General features: G+C 30.8%; 1 protein-coding gene across 2 annotated transcripts; it reads left to right on the forward strand.

Annotated features, from left to right (window-relative positions):
• Positions 1-23,918, forward strand: LOC143247615 (uncharacterized). Of its 2 annotated transcripts, XM_076495952.1 has the most exons (6): positions 1-151; positions 5,766-5,932; positions 9,395-9,637; positions 11,765-11,974; positions 14,201-14,366; positions 23,775-23,918. In XM_076495952.1, exons 2-6 carry the CDS (start codon positions 5,842-5,844, stop codon positions 23,776-23,778), a joined length of 714 nt encoding a protein of 237 aa, XP_076352067.1. In that variant the 5' UTR covers positions 1-151; positions 5,766-5,841; the 3' UTR covers positions 23,779-23,918. The 2 variants fall into 2 exon arrangements, with proteins under 2 accessions (XP_076352067.1, XP_076352068.1); XM_076495953.1 differs by lacking the exons at positions 1-151; positions 5,766-5,932 and adding an exon at positions 7,885-8,155.
• The last annotated feature ends 2,056 nt before the right edge of the window (positions 23,919-25,974 follow it).

Below are 25,974 nucleotides of genomic sequence, written 5' to 3' on the forward strand. Positions count from 1 at the left end.
ACAACAGAATCTACCTAGACGTGTATATATTTATCTCAACATATACGAAATGGCAAACATTTATGAAGAAATAAACATCAAAGAGCTCTACCAAGCTGTATGTAAACAGAATACAAAACTTACAGGAAGAAGAAAGGAAACCTGTTGAAAGGTAAACAAAAATTGAATGACAGGTAGGACTTGTTTAAATAAACTTACGTTAACTGATAAGGCGGCAACTTGTGTTGTTGTTTACAGATCCGACGACAACTTGTGTCGTTGTTTACAGATCCGACGGCCCTGTTTTAACAGCTTTTAAAAAATAAATGAATAAAAGTACAATTTTTACATTTTTGTCCACCTTAAAACAAATAGATCTACTTATCCTTAAAAAAATAGAAAATAATTGTGCTTTGTAATTCATCCAAAGCGTCAGATGAACAATTTCTTGTCCCTAAACTTTCAAATCTTGTGACGTAGTGCTAAGAAAGTAGACCCGACATGGGCAGGTGGTTTGGGTGCTCGACTCGTAATCTGATAGTTGCGGGTTCGAATTCCAAACATGCTCGCCTCTTCAGCAGTGGGGGCGTTATAAAGTTACAGTCAAACCTACTATTCGTTGGTAAAATAGTAGCCCAAGAGTTGGCGGTGGGTGGTGATGACTAGCTGCCTTCCCTCTAGTCTTACACTGTTAAATTAGGGACGGCTAGTGCAGATACCTCCCGTGCAGCTTTGCGCGAAATTCAAAAACAAACCAACAAAACAGGAACTAAGAAAGTAATTTTTGGAACATGTAATGTGAATATTTTACAAGTCAAATGTCACATAAATGAGTCTGAAAACACATATTTTTTATAAACCAAAAATACTTAATAACATGGAATTATGTTATTGAGAAAATAAATACTTAGTTATATATATTTGTAAAATCAAAGTTATCATAAGTTCATTAAAAATGTGATTCAAGGTAATATTCGTATTTCATAATAATTTTATAAATTAGGTTGGAAGTTTATGACCTCCATGGTTTATGACGTATATTTAAGACCCGATTCTGATGTAAAATAAACAACAACAACAAATATTAAACGCATATTGCCTGAAGTTGGAATTACACGAAAACTGAATTAATACAATAAATCATTTCCATATATTTAGTATTTTCCAAAATTGAAATCTAGTCTCTGAATACATTCAATGGATCCGAGTTCCCCATTATTTCATCAGTGACAATAGCAAATATATATATATATGTTTAGATCTAATAATAAATAGCATTCTATATAAATATAAACCTGTTATCTTTCTGATTTTGTAACTTGATGTTGAGAAATGATTCTTGCATACAACACCGATGGATGGTCGTTACCTTAGCTTTCATTCATCACTTGCACGATCGTAACAATCATCTTTGCTTTGAACTTCTGAAAATTCATGACTGCAGTGATTATTAGAGCCCGTCATACTGTAACAGGTGTATGTATGTCTTTTTACTGTTAATCGATCAAATTGTTAAGAGATTATTTATATGTTCAGTGGCTATATTTGTTTACAATAACAAGTCACGCTCAATATGTCGATCGCTTACCAAAACAGACGACAATTTTTAGGCCTAGCAGTGACTGATGCCTAACGAATAACGTTATACGTCATATATAACTTTTCTGATGTCCTCTGAAACTTTGAACATCATCACTCCACCAGTTATCAGTGTATTTTTACCTCACTGTAGAAATCACTGTCATATAACGATGCCTCCGATTGGTTAGACGATTAGCGTCATCTTTTGTTATGCAGCTGAATTAATAAATATACTGTCTCTGCAATACAAAATTTGTTTTTGCAAACTATGTGTTTTTAACTTATTTTCCGCAACATGATTATATTAGATCTAGATATATACGACTTTACGCATGTTTTTTTTTTTTACTAAACGTAAAATCTCACGAGAGTGCGAAATAACAATATTAAGTGTGTATTATATAACATTGATGGTTGAGAATGTTAATATATTTTTAAGTGTTCGTACTTTTTAAAGTATTTTGTTACCATACACGTAAAGATGTTATAAAGTACATCTCATCGTGGACTTTTCCGTACGTAAGTGTTTAACTATGTACAAAAGGGTTAGCAATTTATTTCTGAACAACGGCTAACATAACTATGTAGAAAAGTTGTGATGTCACTAGAGGGCGACATGCTACAAATATGTGTGTATTTGAATAAATACAGAAAGATTCAGCCAACAGAATTCTGTTTACATATTCTATATTATTGCGTCTGAGCATCGCTAGGTTTGGGAAAGTTCATAGTAGTTGGGTTAATGACACAAAAGAAGGCCAGTACAAGTTCTGTACGTTAGAATTCTGTAAAACATTCGTTAAAAAATATAAATATGTCACCCACGCACTTCGGCAGACAGAGACGGTTTCTAAACCTTAAAATTCAGAGGATAGGTGACTAAAATAGGGGCAGCTGAGTGACTTTACCCAGCGTAGATCAAAGGAGCAGACCAGTTAAAATGTAAGGGAACATACATTGTTTATGGCTCTGGCATGTCCTGGTAGGTTAGGACGCTCGGCTCACACATCGATGGGTTCGAATCTCGTTAAATAACAATGTAGTCTTGTGAAAAGGTTTTAGGACAACCATTCTTTATGGTAGGGGTGGCCAAACTTGGTTAACGTAAGCGCCACATACGATAAACTTCAGATGTTTGAGAGCCACAAAACATGAACAAATATTACACACACGTTTTTATTGTTACATGTACATTGTGTTACATAAATTTTATATAAATATTAATAAATACATGTACGTAATAATATTTATCCATGTATGTAGTTTTTTAAACTGTTAATTTGTATTAGTTTCAATAATCACACATATATATACCAAATGTTTTCAAAATCCTGGCTGATTATTGTTTTAACTATATTGAGCGTATTTAATACGGTAATGAACTATGGAAACATCTAAGAAAAATATACAAATTTGTATTTCATTAACATTAAATGAGGCTGCTAAAAATAAAAATACAAGAGGTAGAAACAGATATTTTTTAATGATATTTATTTGTCTTAGTAAATATCTGGTCAAAACATGGAGGAAAATATGTAAAACAATAAAATTAGATATTTTAATCAGATACCACCTTACAAAATTTTAGTCTTGTCATAATATTTTTCTGACCCAAACAAACACTGATACGATTATCAGGCTATTTACTGCTAGTAGAGGTCTTGTGAGTTTCCATCTTGGTCGTGAGTCTTTGAAATTCCAGCTGATATGTTGTTAAGGCTGAAGGAATTAGCTCCGTCAGGTGTTGATTTGTAAGGACTGCACGATGCTTTGACGTCACAAACTTCATTACAGAGTACAGTGATTCACAGCAGTATGTTGTGCTGAAAATTGAAATGAGTCACACACTGGTTTTCTTCAGTTAAGGATATTTTATTTCTAGAACTTACTTCCAGATAACTTAGTTGAAGAATGGGATTTATGGATCATTTTTAGATCCAGGTCCTCCTGTAGTTCTGTTAGTTTCATTTCTACAGCAGATGATTCTGTAACCAGAGGTTCGGGAATTGGACAACCATCGGTGATCGCATCAACCATGAATGGATTTACAAGAAAGGCGAAGCAAGACTTCAGCTTCTGAGAGTCCTCAAATCTGTCTAGGAAATTATCAAGCAGTCCTTGTAATTTATCTTTGTATTCTTCCAGTTTGTGGTCTTTTATTTTAATATCATGGAAAGTATTTACTTGCCTTTTGAAATTTGGAAAGTAACTGAAGTTTCTTGACAATTTGTCTCTTTGAAAAAGTTTTATTTTATTCTGAAAGCTGCCAGGATAAGATCAGAAACAATCTTATCCTTCCCCTGGAGTGCCAAGTTGAGAGTTTGTAGATGATTCATTATATCAGTAAGGAACATTAGATCTTGCATCCATTCATCATTTCCCAGTTGAGGAAAGAATCTTTTATTTTCTTCAATAAAAGTAATAATAGGCTCCACCAAATTCACAAACCTATTTAAGACATTGCCAGTTGACAGCCACCTCACAATGCAGTAGAAAGAGACATCATTGGGTTTATCTTTAAGCTCCAGTTCTTCAATAAAAAATTTTTAACTGTCGGTGGGTCTTCCCATTTAAGTTTATGAAATTCACAATTTCAAGAATAAATTTCATAACATCTTCATACTTGAAGTATCTGGCTGCTAGGTGTTCACGATGAATAATGCAATGAACAGGGAGAAACTCTGGAAAGCTGGGATCATTTTTCATAAGTGCAATTAATTCTGCATTTTTCCCTATCATTGCAGGTACTCTATATGTTGCAACACTGACGAGTTTATCCAGTGGAATATCAGCATTTGTTAAGGCTCTGTCAAGCACATTTTTAATGTTAACACAACAAGTTGTTTCATTTAGTACCACTAAGTCCAACATCTCTTTTTTCACAGTTACATCGGAAGAAGCATAACAAACAAATGTCACCAGTTGTGGGTTGTCTTGTATATCTGTAGATTCGTCAAGGGCCAAGCTGAATGCAAGGGAATTCTTTAAATAATTTGGCCTGCAACATCAGCACTGATCTGGTAGATACGACTCTCTGTAGTGTAGCGTGAAGCTGATGTTTGTGCTACTAGTCACTGAAGTTTTGTGTTATTTGGATCTAACTACAACAACTTCAGTTATATTTTTAACATATTCACCATCAAAATATGGGCATATAGCATTCAGTCGTTGCATCAACTTCCTTACTGAACGTTGTCAACAGTGTCTGCTGGCTATTTAGTGATAATTTTAACACAGTTAACTTGTTTTTCCATAATTCTGATTCTCCAACACAATTCCTCTGTAATCCTTACTTGTACGATTAGTGATCCAACACAAATCCTCTGTAATCCCTGCTTGTATGATTACTAATCCAACACAATTACTCTGTAATCCTTGCAGATCCTAAATTTCCTTAATCCCTGACTGAAATCTAACATTAAGATTTAAATTATTAGATATATTTACCCATCATGAACATAAAACTTATGTTTGAATCCAGTGAGTTATCAGTTCATACCCAGTAACTAATTATAAAGCTTGAAATATTTTTATTTAAGTTTTATATTAATTGTGATGCAGAAAGGAACTCAGCCAACATATTTCCGCGAGCAGCACGTTATATGTCAAAGAGCCTCAAGTGGCTCGCGAGCCGCGGATTGATCACCCCCTGAACCATAAAGTATATGGTAATCTCAGTTCGTTTAAAATATTCAGCAAAAAAAGGAGACCCCACAGGCGAAAACTACACATAACGACATAAAAATTACGTAACGAAACCTTGCTATGTAAACTTTTTATGATGAAAATGGCGCTGATAAAGCTTCAAGAACAAATATCTTAACATTTCAATTCAAAAACGAAATCCTAATTCAGGATTTGTAAAAATCATGTTGCTCTTATAAATTTAACCCAACCAAACATGCTCGCCCTCTCAGCCGTGGGAGCGTTATAAGTAATGGTCAATCCTACTCTTGATTAGTAAAAAGAGTAGCCCAAGAATTGGCGGTGAGTGGCGATGACTAGCTACCTTCCAACTAGTCTTACACTGCAACATTAGGGCCGGCTAGTGCAGATAGCTCTGGTGTAGCTTTGCGCGAAATTCAAAACAAAACAAAAATAAAATTGTCGTGATTAAAACCGCTGAGTTAGTTTATGGTACTTTCTCGTTATAACCTCGAAACTGTTAGTGTTAAGAACCAATTATATTATTTTTTTATCATTAGTTTGTCTTCACACTCAGAGGCAGTATTACGACGTTTTGGAACCCGCGAAGAAATAAGTAAATAGGTCCCCATAACGATGCGAAAACTCAGAAGTAGATTAAAAGGCATAGCATCGGGGGCTCTTCCAATGTGTGGGGCTCCGGGCAATCGCTCAGTTTGTCCAGTAGGTAAGACTGCCTATGTTTACACTAAAGTAATAAGATTTATCTTTAATTATATATAGAAAATAAAAAGAGAACTGTGTTAGAGTGATAGTAACTAGTTTTTGAGGTAATGTATTTAGCTTGATTTAAAATGATTGTACTTGTAACCTACCTACAGGTTAACTACATGCTGAATTTATCCCAATGGATCTATGTTCAAATTCAAGTGAACTAACACACGAAAAACGAAACTAATTTTTAAAATTATATTTATTTAATGAAAAAACTTGTTTAGTCTGTTTTACGATTTACTTTAATGTGAAGGCACACTAATGATTAAAAAAAATAAACAGTAATTCGTTCTTAAACGTAAGGCTTAACAGTGACAGTTGTGAGGACAGAACGAAGAGGTACCGGTGTTTTTTTTTTGGTGCCTAAACTTGAAATTCTAATATTGCTTTCTTACAATGAAAAATATTTGTGGTTAAATGTTGTGCGTGTGTGTTTGAAAATAAATGTAGAATTCCGATACCTACACGTAACGTTTGAAAGTCAAGCTTCGGTTTATAACTTGATCGCCTACACCTGAAGGCCAAGCTGCAATTTCCTTTAATAACTGCTTATCTCATACGTAAAAACAAGTTTCTTGCCTATTTAATCGACCAGTGTTTAAAAATACAGTGCAGTATTGCTAAGCCTAGTCCTGATCATCACGGAGGTGAAGCGTAGTTCCTTATCTAAGTCATATAACAATACTTCAAAATGCTTTATTTTTTTAATTGTGAGAAAACACTCAAATTAAAAACACGTAAGTCAGTTGAAGACCTTCAATTTAATACCCTCCGAATAATTAAAATAATCATAATAGTATTTCACTCTAAATTGGGGATTTTTTTTTCAAACCTATATAGGTTTCATTTGAATTTCGCACAAATCTACACGAGGGCTATCTGCACTAATCGTCCCTAATTTATCAATGTAAGACTAGAGGGAAAGCAGCTAGTCATCACCACCCACCGTCAACTCTTGGGCTACTCTTTTATGAACGAATAGTTTGATTGATCGTCACTTTATAACGCCCACACGGCTGAAAAGGTGAGCATGTTTGGTGTGACGGGGATTCGAACCCTCGACTCTCAGATTACGAGTCGAGTGCCTTAATAACCTGACTTCTCCGGCCACCTACACAGCGCAGCGATACACTTATGTACTTCCAACGCTTAATCAAATCCAAATGTCTATTCTCCACGGCTGACACAATAGCCTAATGTGCCTTTGTTCTAAAGCAAAGAAAACCTATAAATAAGGTTAGGAAATAATCTATATTACATCGAATAAATAAATGCAGACTTATTTCAAAATGTTTTACTTGTTCAATATGGAAATTTTTGTTTAACATTTTAAACCCATCTGATAACAATACGTTGCATATATACCTAAATCACTGATTTTTATTAAGTCTAAACCATTATTTGACAAAAGACTGTGCGTACATGTGTCCGATTATCACTAAACCTATCTCGTACCTTTACAGTTGTAAAGAAAACCAAGAGTACAACTATTATACAAGACAAATGCCCAAGGACAACGTTAATTATATATTTTTCAAAGTGTCATAGTTTTATATGCACCAGTCTTCAAATCATTATACTTACCTGAATTAATTACAGTATTTCAGTGCTTTTCGCGAATGTAACGTATGGCTGGCTTTCATTTGTATTTTAGGTAGACTTCGAATGAGGAAAGTGAGGCTATGCCTACATTAAGACTAACAATCACTCACCTATTTAAACTTTTGTTTCGCTAACATCCATTATTTACCTCGTAAACACATTAAAAATATTGACAGAAGGATGAGGAACCTCGTACTTGTAGCGAAGGAAGGTCCCCTTTTTTGTTTTTATCTACTTAACACAATTCGAAAAAAAAAAAGTAAGGGGAATATAAAAGACGAAACGAACTGGTGTCACCGTTGAAAAAATCGATGACGTAAAATAATGTATTAAAAATTGTAGTTCGTTTAATCACCGCCAAAACATGAGTGACTCACGATTCGTGGAAGTACACTTCTTTAGTGGTATTTGTTACATTACCTGTTAAAGTCACGGTTAAAATAAGCAGACGACAAATTTTTAACAACACCTCAGTGGAAGAAATCACCACAGTTTGAATACGTTGGTAGTACCAAGATGTGTGAAAAACTGATTAAACTGTCTCTTCTTATTGTGGTTTTCCAGATATTGTCAGGTAATACCTTTCTTTACATAGTCTGTCTTATGCTTAACAAACAAGCTATTTTATCAAACATTTTCAAATATACATTCAAATAAATTTATTTAAAATAATAGTTTGTTTGTTTGTTTTTTTAGACATAACTCGCTATCTCCTTCGGCAGCTTCGAGAAATTTGTCAGTTATTTTATCATCCAGTATTTAAATTTAGTTTCAATAAACATATTTTTCACTCGATTTGTTATTCTCTCATGTTACTGAGTTGGCACATCTTATTATTTAAATTAATTATAATTAAACTGTTTGTATAATCATTTTATTCTTAATTTGTTAGAGTAATTATATTATGTATTTTACCTAACGTGTAATATCTATCATAAAATCTCTCGTATGTACAAGCCTCTTGTTAAGTTGGGGAAAGGAGGTTTATTTTTAGTTTTTGGTTTTTAGAAAATACTTACATTATCGGGTTTTTTATTATTAAAAGTTCTTTCTGTTCTGTGATGAAAATAGATTTACAATAACTATGTTGTATTTGGCACAATATTAAACTATTCTCTAGTACATGTATTGATATGACTTAGGTTTGTTCCGTTGGCGAGACCTTATAAATTATTCGGCGAAAATAATTTAAAGTTTATGCCATTAAATTATAAGGAATTAATTTATTTCCTTTTCTTAACGTTTATACAAGCTTAAGCACTTATACACTGCCGTAAGTTGTTGTAGGCCGATGTTACAAATGACATGAGACAAATAAACTTAAGTGTGGAATGTAACTCGATAAATGTATATGCTAACTGATTCATTCCACAAGCTTAATTACTTTCTTCTCAATAATCTCTTCAACTAACTATGAACTATTTCTAACTAACCTCTAAAAGCTCCATGGAACGTTGAATTTATAGTCTATTCTTGTTCTAAGTATTACTAGGACTTCCCTGATCTTATTTTAATGAGTTATCTGTCTAAAATGTACACACATTGAATAAACTACAACTTTATAAATACAGCCAATATCAGTGTATTGAAATTCAAAGTTAATTTAAATATTCACTTTCCGTGAGATATTTGAGTGTAATTTGAAATTTAATCTGGTATGTAAAGTAATCACTTCAGTGCGTACGTGAAGATATTGTTAAATTTGAAACCGTTGTAGAGAATATGTTAAAAACGTAAATTAAGAGACGGAGGAAGGAAACAATATCTTCCTTCTTTTTCTTAATTTTTATTCATGTTTTGTTTATTCGTTTAGCACATGGACAAAATGAAACCACAGCATCTTCTAACCCTGTTAAGCCGGTATTTTCACAAAAATGTATCGCTCCCAGGGGTCAGTTTCCTCACGAAGAATATTGTCATCGTTACTACGATTGTTGGGATGGGGAAATTTCTGTTCAAGAATGTCCAGGAGAACTTCTGTTCAACAGCGATCCCCAGAAATACTACTGTGATTATCCTGAGAGTGTTGATTGTGCTGGCCGTACTGTCATCAAAGGTTTGTTTGTCTGTTTATGAATTTCGCGCAAAGCTACACGAGGTCTATCTGCGCTAGCCGTCCCTAATTTAGAAGTGTAAGACTAGAGGGAAGGCAGCTAGTCATCACCACTCACCGCCAACTCTTGGGCTACTTTTTTTACCAACAAATAATCGGATTGACCGTCAATTTATAACGCCCCCATGGCTGAAAGGGCTAACATGTTTGGTGTGACGGAGATTTGAACTCACGGCCCTCAGATTACGAGTCATGCTGGGCCTAATCGTCAAAAATGAGTTACAAGTTCCACATTCAGGCGCATAGGCTCAGTGTATTGAGATTTTATTAGTTAGCTACGTGCTTAAAAGAATTAAAGTGGTTGAAATTGAGTAAGCTTACTGTGATGGTAGAAATTACTAGATCTTTTGTGTTGAAAGATTCACACAATTTTTGTTTCTTTTCAATTTTGGACTGTCTCATTAGCCGTGCCGAATTTAGCAGTCATAGGCTATAGAGGACGTAGCTGGTTAACATTACCCACCTTCAATTCTTGGGCTACTCTTTTACCAACGAATAGTAGGATTGACTATCTCATTATGACGCCCCCACCTATGGTTGAAAGAGTGAGCATGTTCAGTGACAGGGATTCGATCCCGCAAAGTTCGAGTTGATTGCTTAACTACCTGGCCATATCAGATCTCACAGAACGCTGTAATGCTCATTTGTGAAAACAGATAGTTTATTAATATAATTACTAAGCTAAATACTTGTTTTTATGAAATTCCCGTCTGTACTATCCATCCTTAATTTAAAAGCGACAGACTAGTGCAGTATTTTTCAACGAGGTAAATGATTCATCCAGGAGTTAATGAGATCAGAATCCAGAGGAAACTAGTATTATTAATTATACAACAAATTTAAGGGCAAAAATATCCATTAGTTATTATTATATATTCTAGCTGTATTTTGATAAATAAACTTATTTTTTGTTTACGTTGTATTCGTATTAATGGTAGTTAGATATATAATTAAGTTTTATTATAAAGAACATTCCATTTTAATATAGTACTTTTTGCTTTTTTCAAAGAAGGTAGCTAGTCAACATTGTCTTGTCTTGAACTATTAGGTTGAGGAATAATTCGTGAGCGTTTTTAAATAATTTCATTCAAGCATTACATGAAAGACTATACAATACTTCAATGCATGAACACATTACACCCAAAACATTTATTACGATACTTTATTTCATGTAATACCTAGGTATATAGTATGCATTGTTTTAAACGAAATTGCAAGAAATTAAATGCGAAAAGCAGATGGTGTCGAAAATGCTCGATTTTGTCCACTTGACATTCCATTTAATGAGCTGAAAATGAAAGCAAAAATTAAAGACATATGAAAATCAAACACACCATCTATTAGAGCAAAAAATTATCTACCAAATGACATGAAATATTTTGCGAAAGCGTTTTATTTATGAATATATTTTTTTCATTTGAAAAAACGCTCACGAATTATTCCTCAACCCAATAATTTAATTAAGTATCAGAATTATGACGTTAACAGCATGAACCCTCTGCTGAAAGGCCGAGTATATTTGCTGATAGAAGTCGAATCCGTGAAATAGCCTTAGAACTATTCCGTGAGATAGCTCTGATATCTTACTGGGTTAATTTAGCCCTATACTAGGGTTTGATTCCAGGCAGTGAACTTGTACAGATAGTCCACCTAATAACGACAAGATACTCTCCAAAAGAAGGTTAAAAAGGACACAATGTAATCATCCCATGAAACAACATACAGGTTTCTTGAGTGGTCAAACTGCAAAAAGCAACACCTTAGGTTGGATTTAGCTCGTGACTTTATCCGAATTTAGACTTTTCCAAAATTAAGTGCAAGACATTTGGTATTTACATACCACATTTTTTATTGCACACATACTGTTTGTGTATAGAAGTGTTCATTAATCGTCTCTCTCTTTGTTGAGCTGAAGATGACCCAGGAAGGTCGAAACTATGTTATCTACTTTATTAATAAAAGTGTTAATACCCATACAGGCTGTTCTGAGATACATCATTAATCGTTTGTTATCACTACAGAGGTAAGTTCATCCATAATAAACTGAATTTCTGTACACTTATATTTTAGACCCCTCGGTGAAGAATGAAATATGTCCACGAAGCTGGGGGATCTTTCCTGACACAACAAACTGTGCAGGATTCTATCTTTGTGTGAAACACCTAGCCAGGAGGATTTTGTGTCCAATAAACACCGTTTATCATATCGAGACAAAGGTGTGCACTCACGTAGCCACAGTGGACTGCACGGACAGAGGAGTACCAAGCTGGGGCTTCGAGGGTCAGTGGCTATATTGTAAAGTTAGGTTACGTGTACCAAGAATGAGTGTTTAAGAAACATGTTCACAGCTATTAAGTGATATATCAGTTTAAAACTAGTTTAAGAATTAACAAGTGCGTTTACTTCTTTTTTTTAAACCATAAATTAATGATCCAATTGGATTGAATATAACTAGACATAAATGCACTTGTAATATGTTGTTAATGCTTTTCACTGTACAGAAATAAATTTAATGACTAGTAAATCAGCTTGCAAATTTCCATAGATCTACTATGATTATTTCCAAAGTACATTTTTATATTACATATTTTAGACTGTTTGAACATAGGTTGGATTTGTGTGAAATATATGTGAAAGTCACAATAAAAACAAGTCGAACAATTAAAGTCACCAATTATGTCTGCACAAGTACAGTGTGGGGATTCTTTCAAACAATATCTGATCACCGTGTACTCACTACATTTTCTTCTACATTAAATACAGAATGTGCATATTGGTTTGTGACATTAATAAATATACATTTTTAGTACAAGTTATTGATTTTTGATTCAATGACTGATGTTTGATTATTGTATAAATGACGGTCGTTATCAGTTCACACCTTGATGATTGTGTAGATAGGTCTGGTGTGGGTCAAGGCAACACTGGTTTTTATATAAGTGTTTATGGACTTACATGATCCATATTTTTATCCACTGGTTTACTCTATATCATAATTTAAAATCCACACTGACTTAGAGGTTTTCATTACTGCAACTTATTGCGTATATTCTGTCTGGTATTTTGATATTAGCGAGAAAAGTAGCAAGTACATATGAAATGCAAACTCTGGAAAAGTTATCTGGAGAACGTGAACAACAAAGGAAAAACAAGTAACAAGTAAAACATTTATTCATAATTAAGAGCACACTGTAAATTTCTGATTTGCTGGATAGTTTCTGAGTGTATTGTAATTTAACTGACTCCTGAAGCAAAAAATAAAAGGCTTTCAAAAATGCTTACACTGGATAAGCACCAAAGTAAAAGATAATGAAACATCACACTGTTAAATCAGACCAGATTGGACTACATTACTTATATCAAAATTCATTCCCTTTAAACATATCCATTGGAGCTAAACCTTCAGCTTATACGAACTTGTACAAGTCTCTTTACCATCTCATGGAATGAGAATGATCAGGAGGGCATAACACAGAAACAGACCCAAATAAATGTAAGCATGTGAAACAATCAGTACTGCCTTATTATAATTCCATTGGTTATATATCTTTCTTGGATATAAGGCTGTTCTTCTGTATTAATATTATTTGCTTGTTTGTTGTTGTTTTTTTTATTTGATGGAAAGCTACTTGAGGGCTATGTGCACTAGCTGTTGCTAATGTAGCAGTGTAAGACTAGAGGGAAGGCAGCTAGTCATCACCACCCACTACTAACTCTTATGTTACTCTTTTACTAATGAATAGTAGGATTGACCGTAACATTATAATGACCCTATGGCTGAACAGGTGAGCATGTTTGGTGCGACGGTGATTCGAACCCACAACCCTCGGGTTACGAGTCGAGTGCCTTAACCACATGGTCATGCTGGTCCCAATGTTATTTGCCACTTAGCTCGTTGACACTTGGCTTCAGAAGCTAAAGTCATTAAAGTATGTCAGGAAATAAAGGGAAAAAAAAACAAGTGGAAGTCCCAAATGCAAAGCCAAGAAATGTGAATATAAAATCCAGATGTAAATCTGATATTTGGACGCTGGTAATTAAGGTAAGAAAGAAATTTGGAAATGTGGCCTGATTGTTGAAATAGCAAGAAAGTGTCATTGATATAGCATTTGTAAGGGAAAGGTTTAAAGTCATGTGGGCAGTTATGGTAGCATAGAAAACTGTTGGCTCTCCTTGGATCCACCAGGGATTCCATATACTAGTCATAAATAACATCATTAAAGAGGAAGTGGTGTTACTAATTGGTTATAATACTCCCCCACCTATATCGATCGTGGGTGCACATGACATCCGATCATTGTGTTATAATACTTTGGTATGTAATCCTTACCTAAGATAAACTAAACAAAAACCAGTGAAACTATTTGATTTATACCTCACTAGAGATTACAGGTTTTGAAAGGTTAAAATATGTGTCATACACAAATGGTTGAGATGACCATAATAATCATCTAATAATTGTACTATTAGGTTTTAATCTCGCAAAATAATTTTTTCCTTTTACAGAAGATGTTTTTAAATGCCCAGATGCACGTGGTATATATACACATACAAAGAAGTGTGACCAGTACTGGGAATGTTCAGAGTTCAAACCACAATTGAAAACCTGTCCCCCAGGTCAGCTATTTGACCAGTATCGATTGTTATGTGACCTAGCTGAAAATGTTCTTTGGTAAGTTGGAATGCTTTGAAAACCATAGTATCAGTGGCCAGTTGGTCAGGTTCTTAGTACGTAACCATTTCATAAGAATTTCTAAAAATCCCACTAATTAAATTTTGTGTAATTTTGCTGTTAAAGCATTTCTAGATACAATAATGTTATGGTAGCACATGGAGGAAATTTTGAATCATCAGTTAATGAGATATTAACTTCCGTTTTATAATTTTTTCATTTGTGTAGCAGTTTGCTACCAAAGTCCTTTAATTATGAAATATTCACAGAGGCATGCCCACTTATGGTAATGAGCATACAGAATAATACATTTTCACACACACATATTAGTTTATTATTATTAAATTTTCAGTTTATTATCTCATTATTAAAAGTAGTTATCTTGCTAGAGAATCTTAACTCTGATCACATGTGGCCAATTTCATCAGATAATAAAAAGGTCATGATCCCATTTACAGGTGAACTAGACATTATCCCTGCCTCTTTTACTCTAATCTGAAATTACAATGTTTGAAATTTGATTAAATTAACATTATGTGGGTACTCTTAGTGGATATTATTTGCTGGATATTTTTATATATTACCACTTAGCAACCCAATAGAACAGTTAATCCTAGGAATTGAGCTCAAAATATCGTAATTTTCTCCTTGAAGAATGAACAAAAATCTCCTGGAATATTTTTGTTAGCATACACAAAGTTTCTTCTACCTAAGCCCCACCCTCCCAAATGTTTTCTTGAAATGCTACAACTTAATAGAGTACTGTGCAAAAGTGTTAGGACAAAATCAAACATGAGATTTCAGGCTACTTTCACATAACAATGGAAGGTAAATCACAGGTGAATCACATCAAAATTTTATTAATGTTCATATTTAATAGAACAGAAACTCGGTGGAAGTGCTTGGGTTCAGCAAACAGTTAATATTTTGTGTGTCTCTGTTTTGCTTTAATAACTACAGACAGTCAGGTACTGTTGCAACATATTTAATCAAAGTGTTCTTTGGTATTTTACTTCAAATGTCTCAAGTACACTCTCATAAATTTTCTTTTGAAGTAACTTTTGTGGGTCAAGTTTTTTATCTATTAAATCTCAGATCTGATCAATTGCATTGAGGTCATGGTTCTGTGAGGGTCATTGTATCATTTGAATAGCTCCAACAGCTTTTGTTCTCAGCTAAGTAATTTCTACATAGGTTGAAAGAGTGTTTGGGGTCACTGTCTTCTTGGTAGTAGAATCCTTTTACCATTGGGTATACCATAATGGATCAGTATCTGATGATACTTTCCCTAGTCCATTATTCCATCTATTTTCCAAATATCTCCTGTCATCTCAGCAGCAAAACTCCCACAAACCATCACACTGTCTCCCCCATGTTTCTTTATAGGTGCTGTGTCTTAAGGTAAGTATCTTTCACCTTTCTTCCACCTGACATACGACCTACACTTTGAAACTAATATTTCAAACTTGGATTCAACTATCCATGGCACCAATTTTCACTCGTCAACAGTCCAGTTTTTGTACATTTTAGCAGATTTCAGTCTCTTGACGATACTTAGTGACCAAAGTAAATGTTTTTAACTGCTACACAACCAAATGTTCCATTCTCGTTGAGTCTTTTTGATACTGCAGATCAGGACACTTTTCTGTCATTTGGTACATGGTTGAGATCAGTGTCAGTCTTCCTTCTGTCCTGAAGGCTGGATAAACAAAGACACTTATCATCAGTATCATTAAGTTTAGGTGTTCTGTCTCTTCCTTCCATATTTTTCAAACTTACATGTCTTGGTCTTACGATCAAGGATGTACTTGACAGTGTTTCAAGTCTGCAGACATTTGGCAAAAGGTTCAACCAGCACCACGTAAAGCTTTTATACAAACTCTCCATTCTATTGTATCTCAGAATGGCTGGTATGAGTAATAACACTTTTATCAATAAAGCAGAAAACAACATTTCAACCTTCCTAGGTCATCTTCAGGTTAACAAAGGTATTAATAAAAGATTTAATACCCATACCAGCCATTCTGAGATACATTTTTATTCAATATGGGTTTCTCATCATCAAGAATTGCTTCTCCATTCTGTGGATAATTCTCTATGCATTTTGTATTGTAACACGACAATAAAACTTAATATATAGTGTTAACACTCCTACGAAAAGTGGCCTAATAGGCCCCAGAGCAACTTGAAAGGTTATTAATATTAGGCTAATAAATTTGTATTTAAATGAAATTACCATTTCATTTGATTTCATTTCAAATGCAATAGGTGCATTTTTCAAACTACACCAATAGTTTAGTAGTACTATTGGTACTACTACCAATAGAGGTATTTGATTTCATTTCATTAAATGAAATGGCAATTTCATTTAAATACAAAATTATTAGCCTAATATTAATAACCTTTCAAGTTGCTCTGGGGCCTATTAGGCCCCACTTTTCATAGGAGTGTTAAACATTGGTTTTATTAAAGCTTGTTTGTAGAGTTCTATTAAATTGATTTTTCCCAGAATGTACCAGTACCATATGCTAGCTTCTTTCCATGTAATTAAGACAGTGCATGGTGTACCCTGACACTTATTTCAAACCCTAAATTTAATCAGTATGTTCATTTAAGCAGAACATTTACAACATGCATTTGGTACAATTATGGTAATTTTAAAGAATTATAACTATTCTAACCCTGACTCATTCACTTGTCAAGAGGGGTTGGTAAAGTGGTACCATAATGTTTAAATTTACATTCTGTAATGGCATGGAAGAATTAGCTCCGTACAATGGAAAGATGATAGAATATTTTCTTGCCCTAACACTTTTACACAGTATTGTATGTAGAAAGGTAAGATATTTTATAATTCTCACGTTTAGAATGTTTCATGCTGAGGTTTATTTATTTAGACTATTTGTGATACTAGCATATAGACAGAATTTTGTCTCATGTAAATATACAATTATGCATGGATTAACATTCCAAAATTATTAGACACCAAACTGCTTAACGGTCTATGACTTAGTTGGTTACAGAGTCCCTAATAACACGAGTCACAAAAAATTAACTCTAGAATATGATCAGTATTGTAATGAATCTCTGTAATTGCTACTGGTACCCTCTATGTATTTTATGTGATAACTGAGTGATTTAACCCTATTTGTAGGTTAGTTTTTGTATTGTTGCAACAAGTAAAGACCAATATTAGTCAGTTAGATACAATATATGGCCCCAACTGGTATAAAAATACCATTTGTTAATGCTAAATGGGTATCTGTGTGTAATATTTTGGTTCATTCTAAATTTCATGCAAAGCTACAAGAGGGCTATCCATGCTAGTTATCCTTCATTTAGCAGTAAAAGTCTAGTCATCACCTGCAGCCAACTCTTGTGCTACTTGTTTACCAATGAATGATGGGATTGAACATCACATTACAATGTCCTCTCAAGCATGTTTAGTGAGATAGGAATTCAAACCTGTGACCCTCAGATTGCGAGTGAAGCCCCCTAACCACCTGGTTATGCCTGGCTGATGAAATAAGAAAATTTAATATTATTCAGTGTATGTATACAATAAATAACTTAACCCTACATAAAGATATGTAATAGAGTTATTCAGTACTAGGTCCAGCATGGCCAGGTGGTTAAGGCACTCCACTTGTTATCACACTAAACATGCTTGCCCTTTCAGCTGTGGGGGTGTTATAATGTGACGGTCAATCCCACTATTCGTTGGTAAAAGAGCAACCCAAGAGTTGTCGGTGGATGGTGATGACTAGCTGCCTTCCCTCTAGTCTTACACTGCTAATTTAGAGACCACAGGTAGCCCTCATGTAGCTTTGCAAAAAATTCAAATCAAACCTAATTCAATACTAACAGTATAAAAATGAAATTGAAAGGAAAGAAGAACCTAGCTTCAACATACCAACCAATAGTAGTATTATATATACCAAACAATAGTGGTATTATAGTATATATTATATAATATTATACATACCAACCAATAGAAGTATTATATATACCAACCAATAGTGGTATTATAGTATATATTATATAATATTATACATACCAACCAATAGTAGTATTATATTATATATCATTATACATACCAACCAATAGTTGTATTATATTATATAGTATTATACATACCAACCAATCGTAGTATTATATTATATATCATTATACATACCAACCAATAGTAGTATTATACATACCAACCAATAGTAGTATTATATTACATAGTATTATACATACCAACCAATAGTAGTATTATATTATATAGTATTATACATACCAACCAATAGTAGTATTATATTACATAGTATTATACATACCAACCAATAGTTGTATTATATTATATAGTATTATACATACCAACCAATAGTAGTATTATATTATATAGTATTATACATACCAACCAATAGTAGTATTATATTATATAGTATTATACATACCAACCAATAGTAGTATTATATTATATATAGTATATTATACATACCAACCAATAGTAGTATTATATTATATATATATCATTATACATACCAACCAATAGTAGTATTATATTATATATCATTATACATACCAACCAATAGTAGTATTATATTATATAGTATTATACATACCAACCAATAGTAGTATTATATTATATATCATTATACATACCAACCAATGGTAGTATTATATTATATAGTATTATACATACCAACCAATAGTAGTATTATATTATATATCATTATACATACCAACCAATAGTAGTATTATATTATATAGTATTATATATACCAACCAATAGTTGTATTATATTATATATCATTATACATACCAACCAAAAGTATTATTATATTATATAGTATTATACATACCAACCAATAGTAGTATTATATTATATATCATTATACATACCAACCAATAGTAGTATTATATTATATAGTATTATACATACCAACCAATAGTTGTATTATATTATATAGTATTATACATACCAACCAATAGTAGTATTATATTATATATCATTATACATACCAACCAATAGTAGTATTATATTATATATCATTATACATACCAACCAATAGTAGTATTATATTATATAGTATTATACATACCAACCAATAGTAGTATTATATTATATATCATTATACATACCAACCAAAAGTAGTATTATATTATATATCATTATACATACCAACCAATAGTAGTATTATATTATATAGTATTATACATACCAACCAATGGTAGTATTATATTATATAGTATTATACATACCAACCAATAGTAGTATTATATTATATATCATTATACATACCAACCAATAGTAGTATTATATTATATAGTATTATATATACCAACCAATAGTTGTATTATATTATATATCATTATACATACCAACCAAAAGTAGTATTATATTATATAGTATTATACATACCAACCAATAGTAGTATTATATTATATATCATTATACATACCAACCAATAGTAGTATTATATTATATAGTATTATACATACCAACCAATAGTTGTATTATATAGTATTATACATACCAACCAATAGTTGTATTATATAGTATTATACATACCAACCAATAGTAGTATTATATTATATAGTATTATACATACCAACCAATAGTAGTATTATATTATATAGTATTATACATACCAACCAATAGTAGTATTATATTATATATCATTATACATACCAACCAATAGTAGTATTATATTATATAGTATTATACATACCAACCAATAGTAGTATTATATTATATATATATTATTACATACCAACCAATAGTAGTATTATATTATATAGTATTATACATACCAACCAATAGTAGTATTATATTATATAGTATTATACATACCAACCAATAGTAGTATTATATTATATAGTATTATACATACCAATCAATAGTAGTATTATATTATATATCATTATACATACCAACCAAAAGTAGTATTATATTATATACTATTATACATACCAACCAATAGTAGTATTATATTATATATCATTATACATACCAACCAATAGTAGTATTATATTATATATTATTATACATACCAACCAATAGTAGTATTATATTATATATCATTATACATACCAACCAATAGTAGTATTATATTATATACTATTATACATACCAACCAATAGTAGTATTATATTATATATCATTATACATACCAACCAATAGTAGTATTATATTATATATATAGTATTATACATACCAACCAATAGTAGTATTATATTATATATCATTATACATACCAACCAAAAGTAGTATTATATTATATATCATTATACATACCAACCAATAGTAGTATTATATTATATAGTATTATACATACCAACCAATAGTAGTATTATATTATATATCATTATACATACCAACCAATGGTAGTATTATATTATATAGTATTATACATACCAACCAATAGTAGTATTATATTATATATCATTATACATACCAACCAATAGTAGTATTATATTATATAGTATTATATATACCAACCAATAGTTGTATTATATTATATATCATTATACATACCAACCAAAAGTATTATTATATTATATAGTATTATACATACCAACCAATAGTAGTATTATATTATATATCATTATACATACCAACCAATAGTAGTATTATATTATATAGTATTATACATACCAACCAATAGTTGTATTATATTATATAGTATTATACATACCAACCAATAGTAGTATTATATTATATATCATTATACATACCAACCAATAGTAGTATTATATTATATATCATTATACATACCAACCAATAGTAGTATTATATTATATAGTATTATACATACCAACCAATAGTAGTATTATATTATATATCATTATACATACCAACCAAAAGTAGTATTATATTATATATCATTATACATAGCAACCAATAGTAGTATTATATTATATATCATTATACATACCAACCAATAGTAGTATTATATTATATAGTATTATACATACCAACCAATAGTAGTAGTATATTATATAGTATTATACATACCAACCAATAGTAGTAGTATATTATATAGTATTATACATACCAACCAATAGTAGTAGTATATTATATAGTATTATACATACCAACCAATAGTAGTATTATATTATATATTATTATACATACCAACCAATAGTAGTATTATATTATATATTATTATACATACCAACCAATAGTAGTATTATATTATATATTATTATACATACCAACCAATAGTATTATATTATATATTATTATACATACCAACCAAAAGTAGTATTATATTATATAGTATTATACATACCAACCAATAGTAGTATTATATTATATATCATTATACATACCAACCAATAGTAGTATTATATTATATAGTATTATACATACCAACCAATAGTAGTATTATATTATATAGTATTATACATACCAACCAATAGTAGTATTATATTATATAGTATTATACATACCAACCAATAGTAGTATTATATTATATAGTATTATACATACCAACCAATAGTAGTATTATATTATATAGTATTATACATACCAACCAATAGTAGTATTATATTATATAGTATTATACATACCAATCAATAGTAGTATTATATTATATATCATTATACATACCAACCAATAGTAGTATTATATTATATATCATTATACATACCAACCAATAGTAGTATTATATTATATAGTATTATACATACCAACCAATAGTTGTATTATATAGTATTATACATACCAACCAATAGTTGTATTATATAGTATTATACATACCAACCAATAGTATTATATTATATATTATTATACATACCAACCAAAAGTAGTATTATATTATATAGTATTATACATACCAACCAATAGTAGTATTATATTATATATCATTATACATACCAACCAATAGTAGTATTATATTATATAGTATTATACATACCAACCAATAGTAGTATTATATTATATAGTATTATACATACCAACCAATAGTAGTATTATATTATATAGTATTATACATACCAACCAATAGTAGTATTATATTATATAGTATTATACATACCAACCAATAGTAGTATTATATTATATATTATTATACATACCAACCAATAGTAGTATTATATTATATAGTATTATGCATACCAACTAATAGTAGTATTGTATTATATATTATTATGCATACCAACTAATAGTAGTATTGTATTATATATTATTATACATACCAACCAATAGTAGTATTATATTATATAGTATTATGCATACCAACTAATAGTAGTATTATATTATATATTATTATACATACCAACCAATAGTAGTATTATATTATATAGTATTATACATACCAACCAATAGTAGGTTTATATTATATATTATTATACATACCAACCAATAGTAGTGTTATATTATATATTATTATACATACCAACCAATAGTAGTATTATATTATATATCATTATACATAGCAACCAATAGTAGTATTATATTATATATCATTATACATACCAACCAATAGTAGTATTATATTATATAGTATTATACATACCAACCAATAGTTGTATTATATTATATATCATTATACATACCAACCAATAGTAGTATTATATTATATAGTATTATACATACCAACCAATAGTTGTATTATATTATATATCATTATACATACCAACCAATAGTAGTATTATATTATATAGTATTATACATACCAACCAATAGTTGTATTATATTATATATCATTATACATACCAACCAATAGTAGTATTATATTATATAGTATTATGCATACCAACTAATAGTAGTATTATATTATATATTATTATACATACCAACCAATAGTAGTATTATATTATATAGTATTATACATACCAACCAATAGTAGTATTATATTATATAGTATTATACATACCAACCAATAGTATTATATTATATAGTATTATAGATACCAACCAATAGTAGTATTATATTATATAGTATTATATATATCAACCAATAGTAGTATTATATTATATAATATTATACATAGCAACCAAGAGTAGTATTATATTATATAATATTATACATAGCAACCAAGAGTAGTATTATATTATATAGTGTTATACATACCAACCAAGAGTAGTATTATATTATATAGTATTATACATACCAAGCAATAGTAGTATTATATTATATAATATTATACATACCAACCAATATTATATATGACTGTTCTTGGGAAATAATAAAAAAACTCTTGATATGCAAGTTTATTGAATGTAACGTTGTGTACGTTGTTTGTCATTAACCTCTTTCCTTTTTACTTTATATTCAAAATTGTTAAAGTAGAAACCACTGTTTCTTACCAACGACTGTTCATAGGTTATACATGGAATATCTTTAGTTTTATTTTTAATATATTCTAAGAAATTTGAAGTTTTTTACAGATATATATTTTTCTATTTTCCTAGTTGAATGACAGACAAGAAGAAGTTGGTTACAGATAATTGGAGATGTTAAGAAATATCATGTTGTATGGTAAAGATAAAACATTTTTATATAACCATGTTAAGGTGAACTGATATTTTATAAATTAAACTTTAACCAATATATTCATCCTTTAGAATATAAATATCCATTTATCAGACTGTCTCGTATCATCCACTTCACTAACTGTTTCAGATAACACATGAAACAAAAATATCCTTATTTGAACTGAATCAAAATCTTAATACCAATGTGTTAACAAATACTCACACCCAACATCAACAGATACTCACTAGTTACACCCCAAGTTAAAAAGTACTCACCAATCACACCCCACGTCTACAAATACTCACCACTCACACTTCATGTCAACAAATACTTACCACTCACACCCCACATCAACAAATACTTACCACTCACACCCCACATCAACAAATACTCACTACCTACACCCCACATCAACAAATACTCACCACTCACACCCCACATCAACAAATACTCACTACCTACACCCCACATCAACAAATACTCACTACCTACACCCCACATCAACAACTACCACAAATATCACACCCTTCATCAACAAATACCACATGCATTAATTTTTATTCAGGTATGAAGAAGATTGTTCACTTTTTTCTGTTGAAACTATTTTAAGTACAGTTTTTCTATCAGTATAAAACACTTTGTTCCGGTTTTCATTTTTATTTCATAGTTTTTATTACACATTCCATACATCACCTTGTTGCTTGAACAGTTAAGATAATGTTCGTTAAATCTATATTCGTACATCTCTCTGTTTACATTATCATCTTGTTTATCAGTCAATTTCAAGTTGGTTAAATCCCCATTCTGACATCTGTCTGTTTCCATCCACCCTTTGTCTTGACCAGTTAACTTCATGTTGGTTACATCCTTATTCTGACATCTGTCTGTTTCCATCCACCTATTGTCTTGACCAGTTAACTTCATGTTGGTTACATCCTTATTCTGACATCTGTCTCTTTCCATCCACCCTTTGTCTTGACCAGTTCACTTCATGCTGGTTAAATCCCCATTCTGACATCTGTCTGTTTCAATCCACTCTTTGTCTTGACCAGTTAACTTCATGCTGGTTAAATCCCTGTTCTTTCATCTGATTTCATTAACCTGGTTATAAAATAATAAAACATGAGAAACTGCTGTTTACATGCTACCTGTTAACTTTAATGTCATCATATTAGAAACTTTAAGCATCTCAAATGTCAATAGAATCAAACATCAAATCTACAAGCATTAAAATAAATACCAACTTATGTTGTTTCTATTTGTCAGTAGTTAAATGAAGAAATAAGAAATCCTAATTAGCCACAGCACTTGAAATTGTTTTAAGCAGGATTATATTAATCTATGAGACCTTGGGTGCAATCTAAAGGGTTTGACATACTGAGTCCAAAAGTGTAATTAAATCGCAAATCGTTCAAGAGATGACAGAGCTAAAAGATTGCACTTGGAAAATTCAAAACCATTCTATAAGCCACCATGTCACATCTAAAAGATGTTAAATTTTTGTTTTGAAATTTAACTAGGCAAACGTTTGAGTAAAAAATTTATAAAAAGCGAAAAAAGTTCTATAAGCTTTATCCTTATACTAAAGACTGCTAGATAATTAGCTTCTGCCTTTAAGAATAAAAACTTTTCAGTTTAAGATCAAACTGCAACATTATTAACCAGAACACTGTTTCTTCGCGACAAAAATTTATTTCAAATTATGAAATTTCTAAACATCAACCTCAGCCATTGAACAGGATACCACAGAAACGTGATAAAATAATACACGTTTTTGTGATATATATTTTACATTAACTTTACTGATGCTGGCTGAAAAATACATCAACAAAACTGAAGAAGTCTGAATTATTGAAAACAACAATTTGATTTTACCGATTTATTTTAATTAGAATTGATGTTCAATCACTGGTTAAACTATTTTATTAAAATTTAATTTTTGCATCTTTACTTATGGTTTATTTTTTACAATATTATAAATAAATATATGTTCCTTTAATGATGAAACACATCAAATAAATCAAAGAACTTTATCAATAGAAAAAAAAAAACATTTTAAAGTTAAACATGTTTTTTTTATGGATAATATTTTGTTATTTAATTGTTTCAGTAGCCTAGGATTATTTTTTTTGCATT

This window comes from Tachypleus tridentatus, chromosome 3, assembly GCF_004210375.1.
Source record: "Tachypleus tridentatus isolate NWPU-2018 chromosome 3, ASM421037v1, whole genome shotgun sequence".
Lineage (NCBI taxonomy): Eukaryota > Metazoa > Arthropoda > Merostomata > Xiphosura > Limulidae > Tachypleus > Tachypleus tridentatus.